The sequence below is a fragment of the Dioscorea cayenensis genome, chromosome 7 (genome assembly GCF_009730915.1).
Source record: "Dioscorea cayenensis subsp. rotundata cultivar TDr96_F1 chromosome 7, TDr96_F1_v2_PseudoChromosome.rev07_lg8_w22 25.fasta, whole genome shotgun sequence".
Taxonomy (NCBI): Eukaryota; Viridiplantae; Streptophyta; class Magnoliopsida; order Dioscoreales; family Dioscoreaceae; genus Dioscorea; species Dioscorea cayenensis.
The window spans coordinates 2,434,537-2,440,610 of record NC_052477.1 but is presented as its reverse complement, the minus strand read 5'-3'; the positions used below and the strand labels follow the sequence as shown (position 1 = coordinate 2,440,610).

Genomic DNA, 6,074 nt, shown 5'->3' with positions numbered 1-6,074 from the left:
GCGGTGTCCACTTCCATTGTCTTAAAACACCCCCAATTCCTTATCCCTCTCTTTCCCATCCCCAAACCCCATACTCTTCTCCTCCCAATCCCAATCCCAATCCCAATCTCATTCATGGGTTGCATCAACAGCACCGCCGCCGACTCCCCGACCATCCGCCGAAGCACGCGCAGAGCCATCTCCACCGTTGCCACTGACGCCGCCACACTCCACTCCCTCTCCTTCACAGCCCTCCGCGCCGCCGCCTCCGCCCTCATCGATGTCAACCGCGATGCCCTTGACAACATCGGCCAGCTCAAAGATGAGATCTCCTCCAACCCTGACCTCCTCTTCTTCGTCAAACACTACCTCCAGATCAGCATCGACACTCTCCAATTCTTCACCGCTCTCAAGGACTCCCTCTCCAAAGCCCGTGAAACCGAGCTCCTTGTTCGTGACGCCCTGCTCCTTTTTGAAGATGGTCATGACCCCTCCGCAGCGCTCGAGAAGCTCCAGGAGTTCAAGGACGAGGGCGATCCCTTCACTGAGAAGTTCGTCGATGAGTTCAAGCTCTTGTGCGAGCGCCAGCAGTCCATCCTCCATGATCTCCTCCTCCGCAAGAAAGATCTAGATCAGAAGCTCCGTGAAGTCAAGGCATGGAGGAAGGTCTGGAACATTGTTTACTCTGCTGTCTTCGCTGCCGTTTTGATCTCCTCCGTTGTGCTCGCTGCTGTTGCTGCGCCGCCGGCGGTGACAGCCGCTGCTGCGGCCGCGTCCGGCGCCATGGCGCCGCTCCAGCAGTGGCTGGATTCATTGTGGGACAACTTTCAGAACCCCTATGAGGAGGGCAGGAAGATCTTTGATTCACTGGGAAAGGAGACCTCATTCGCTATTCATGAGCTGAATAGCATTAGGTCTCTTGTTGATAATTTAGAGGGAAAGATTAAGTCTATGATTCACAGAGCTGAGTTCGCCATTAATGGGGAAAAGGAAGAAGAGGTGAAGGTGGTCATGATTGAGATCAAACTCAAGGCCGGAGAGTTTGCGAAGAGTGTGGAGCAATTAGAGAAGGAGGTGGACCGGCGAGGTGATGAACTAAAGAGGGCCACTGCTACTATTTTGCAAACTGTCACTGACTGAATCAAAAGGTACACAAAAATTTACTTAAAAAAAAATTGATTTTTAGTGGGTTTTGATCACAAAGTTTCTTGTTTTTAGTTTATATATATATATATATATATAAATAAAAAAATTAATATTCAATGTTTTGTCATGGCATGGCTGCCACTTTGTTGTTGTTGTATTTATTAACAATGAATGGTTTTCTTTTTAATGAATGTGATTTGTGTGTCGTTATGAGAAATTGATAGTTGGGCCATTTAACCAAGTAGTCCTTTTTTTTTTTTATTAAACCAAATAACCCTAGGGCTATTTTAATTATTAAAATGGCCCTAAGACCATCACCCATGTGGGTGATGTGATATCTGATCTGGTACTGACTCAGTGATGTAACGATTTTTTTAAATAAAAAAATCTTGATTTTTTTCATTTTAATCCCGAATTGTTTTATAATTAATAAGTTTGGGACTTTATTCCTAGGTTTTTTTTAACCAAATTTTTTTAAAAAAATTTTTATTAAACTTTTAAAAATTTATTAAACTTTTTAAATAAATTTTTTTAAAAAAATATAAGTGTGTTTTTAATTTAAATCCCTTATTTGTTTTATAATTAACAAATTATCTTTTCTCTTTAATTATTTAACCCAAATTTTTATTTAAAAAAATTATGTACGTTTTTTAATTTATTAAATAAATTAATTTTTAAAGAATATATTTGAATATGAAAACACAAATTTTTAAAAATGGTTCCACCATTGATTCTTCACTGGCAGCACAAAGATCGGAGCGTAAGCGAATGCGTATGGATAGAAACCCTGATCCTAGTAGACATAATTTATGCTCTATATGTAAATAACTCGATCGTTATAGAACTACTTTGCCCTAGGGCAAGGGAAAAAAATATGATGTAACTTTACTTTATATTTAAATGCAATTATGCTTTTTAATTTCAAATAATTTTAAAATTTATTATTGATTTAACGATTTAATTAAAAAATAAATTTGTGTTTTCATATTCAAATATATTATTTAAATTAATTTTTTAATAAATTAAAAAATTACATTATTTTTTTAAGCAAAATTTGGGTTAAATAATTAAAATTTGTAATTTTAAAATTTGTGTTTTGATATTCAAATATATTCTTTAAAATTAATTTATTTAATAAATTAAAAAAGTATATAATTTTTTTTAAATAAAATTTGGGTTAAATAATCAAAGAGAAAAGATAATTTGTTAATTATAAAACAAATTAGGGATTTAAATTAAAAAAACACACTTATATATTTTTAAAAAATTTATTTAAAAGTTTAATAAATTTTAAAAAGTTTAATAAAAATTTTTTTAAAAAAATTTGGTTAAAAAAGCCCAGAATAAATGCCAACTTATTGATTATAAAAGCAATTCGGGTGTTAAAAATGAAAAATCAAGATTTTTTTATTTAAAAAATCGCCACATCAGTCTTTGAGTCAGTGATCGGTCAGTGAGTCGAGCCAGTCAGATATCACATCACCCACATGGGTGATGTGATGGTCTAATCTTATTTTGATAATTAAAAATGGCCCTAGAGCCATTTGGTTTAATAAAAAAAAAAAAAGGGGCTACTTGGTTAAATGGCCCTTGATAGTTTGTTTTTCTTTTTATTTTTTTGAGGGATCTTGTTATTGTCAACTGTTTAGATGGTTTATCTGGCATGCTAATGGAGTACTTGTTAATTTTCAAGATGTGACATTTGTATACTCAATTAGTATGTGGCATACTAATTGAGTACTGTTTAGATGTTTTTATAGATGCATATATAAAAACTTATAAATTGATACGAAGATGTCAATGGATGTGTATTCTTCCAACATTTTATCTACTTACTTATAATATATATATATATATATTGATAATTTGAACAAATACACGTGTCCAATTTTTAACTATGTTTTAGGAAAAAAATTAAACTTAATGTTTTTTATATATGGAAGTTAATTATATTATCACTTACTACTGTAGATAGTGTACTAACGCATACATTTAATAATTTGTATTATTTTCCTTAATAGTTTAAGGAATTATTTTCCCTATTAAAATGACATAGTGTAATTAAGTGAGTACATTTCCTAAGGTGAATAATCAGACAATTCGTATATAGGAAGGAGGAGAAAAACTATGATATATATTTTAAATAAAGTTATATATCTAATATTTAATGATTTTGTTATGAGACAATGCAAATTCAGGCATTCGTCCTGGTAAGCAAGCTGTGGGTTCATCCTTTCTATCTCTTTTACATGGGCTCAATTTTAAGTTGTAATTTTTAGAATTTGTAAGATTATATGTAAAAAAATATTTATAAATTTTATTTTGTTTTGTAGTCTAAAATTAGTAGATCAAGTCTTAAGTTGTTAAAAAGATTAATTTTACTTAATGATTATTACTTTACTTAATAGCACATGTCAATAATGACACTTGCTGTTCACTATTTTCTCTGTTTTCAAAATCATGTCGTTTAAGGATGCTGCACAAAAAATTTAAAATGACATTAAATTATCTAAATTTTAACATAAAAAACAACTAAATTACTAAAGTATTTTTCTTTTGAAACTATGTATTTTTTTTGGACTATAAATATTGCTCTCTTCATTTAATATATAATTTAGAAAATTAAAGATGAGTAAGATTAGAAAAAAAATAAATATTGTTTTGATATTACACAATGATAATTATTTTAGAATAATTTTTTTTTTAATTATATGTATTTTTGTAACGGAGTGAGTATTTACTTTAAAAACATTTCATTCAAGTGCCACAATTTTCTACGCACTAATAATTAGTCTGAGTGTTAAATGTTCAACTTGACTAATTTATCAAATTTATCATAATTGTTTCCACAAAATTTTGGATATATCAGAGAAACATAGCTGCCATGGCCACCAAGTAGACCTGTCCAAGGGCCGGGCTACCCGCCCAAACTCGAAGATTCGTCCGAAATTTGGACGGGTTTGGACAAATATAGAAGGCTCGATGTCCAGGCCTGGATAAAAAAAGAAGCTCGTTTAAAAAATGGGCCGCGTTTGAGTTTTGTTGTTAAAAGCCCAACCCAGCTCGGCCCGCCCCGTATTATAAAATATATTTATTAATTAGGTTCGTATATACTTATACAATATATATATATATATATATATATTTGATTGCCATTAATTATAATGATTTGAATTTTAGTTTTGTTTTAATTAAATAAAGATTTATATTTGGTATTTTAACTTTTAAGTATTTTGTACAATAATATTTGGACATATCCATATATTAATAATATTGTTAATTTTTTTTTTATAATTTATATATTATTTAATAAAACTATTTGGGCAGGCTTGGGCGGGCCTTGGGTAGAGGTCATTAAATTTGGTCGGGATTGGACAAAGATTAAGGCCTGAATTTTCGGGCCGGGCCGGGCTTGGGCAAAGTTGAATTTTAGTAATTTTGATTCAAGCCTGGACCAAACCCGACCCGGCCCATGGACAGGTCTACCACCAAGTCACTGTGAACTTATTAATAAAATATTGTGTCCAATTAGAAATGGTGGTTCACGGTCTTCAAAGGTGAATCCTTTTTTCTCGCTTAACCCAATCTGATGTCGTTTCACTCATAGTATCTAAAATTAAAGTATTTATTGATTTTGGATGCTAAATATAAAATATGAGGAGGGTATAAGCAATTTATACCCTACTCTACCCGGTCAAAGAGACCCTCTTTGACCGGGTATAGGTAAGGGTATTACTCGTTAGTTTTTGAGCGGGTACGGGTCGGGTAAGGGTATGCCCCTACCCTATCCGTCGGGTAATAAAATATTTATTGAATTTATGAACATATGTTTAAAGATTATAATATAATGTATAATTAATTTATTTTTTTTATTATTTAAATTTAATTTTATAATTTCAACAATGGGTAAGTGGGTACCCTGCGGGTATACCCGTACCCTACAGGTAAGGGTAAGGGTATGATTTTTTTTACTCTGAAATGTACGGGTATGGAGTAGGGGTTACGGGTACGGATAAGGGTTTTGGCATACCCTACCCGTTGCCATCCCTAATAATGAGACCGCATCTTCTAGTAATGTTCATAAAATCTTCCACGAATATTTTTTTTTTCAGCTGTTGGATTTTAAAAATCCTTTATTATTCTTTCAATTTTTTAACAGTGCTGGTAACAATATTTCTAATCTAAATTGTTCATCCGTAATTGTAATAGTAAAATGATAACTTTTAGCCATTAGCCCCCATTTCTACTAGACCACCCTGCAAAACTAATAAAAACCAGACAACCATTTTAATAACTTGTTTCAGGAGCAAGTACAAGGTTTTTGAGACTGTTCTTGTTCTTTTTCTTATTTTTGTACACATATCCAGTTGTGTCTATCTAACTCTATCACTACATTTTGATATAAAATGGACATATATATATATATATATATATATAATTGTTATATAAAATATATTTTGTTACTTGATTTTTAATAAAATTTGTTTTATATCAATATTTAATTATGTGTATTGTGAAAAAGAATTTTTATAAAAGGGGCAAAACTCATTTTAGCCCATGTCAAAATTTACATGTTTCAAAAGATGGCTGTATAAATAAAATTAAAACAAGTACACCACGTCATTTGATTATTTTTTCCGATGGTGTGGTAATTAAAAGCATCTTTTTTATAAACCATCTATACTTGCTAAATGAAGTGTATTCAATTAACTACGCTGGATAAATGTACATAGAACCTCCTAACACAAGCTATTTTTTTCTCTCTTTTTTAATTAATAGAATAGATAAATTACTACTATTTATATTATTAATCATGTGAGGACACTGGGGGAGAGATTCAAACTTCCAACCCATCGCATAAAAGTTCAATGCTTATTGTTGGCTATACGAACTTTGACCCAAACATAAGTTATTTAAAAATGAATAAATAAATTGTGTATTATAATAAT

General features: G+C 31.7%; 1 protein-coding gene across 1 annotated transcript; it reads left to right on the top strand.

The window, feature by feature from the left end:
• On the top strand, positions 1-1,170 carry LOC120264637 (UPF0496 protein 1-like). Its single transcript, XM_039272464.1, has one exon. The coding sequence runs from the start codon at positions 115-117 to the stop codon at positions 1,117-1,119; it is 1,005 nt and encodes a 334-aa protein (XP_039128398.1). The 5' UTR covers positions 1-114; the 3' UTR covers positions 1,120-1,170.
• Positions 1,171-6,074: the final 4,904 nt, after the last annotated feature.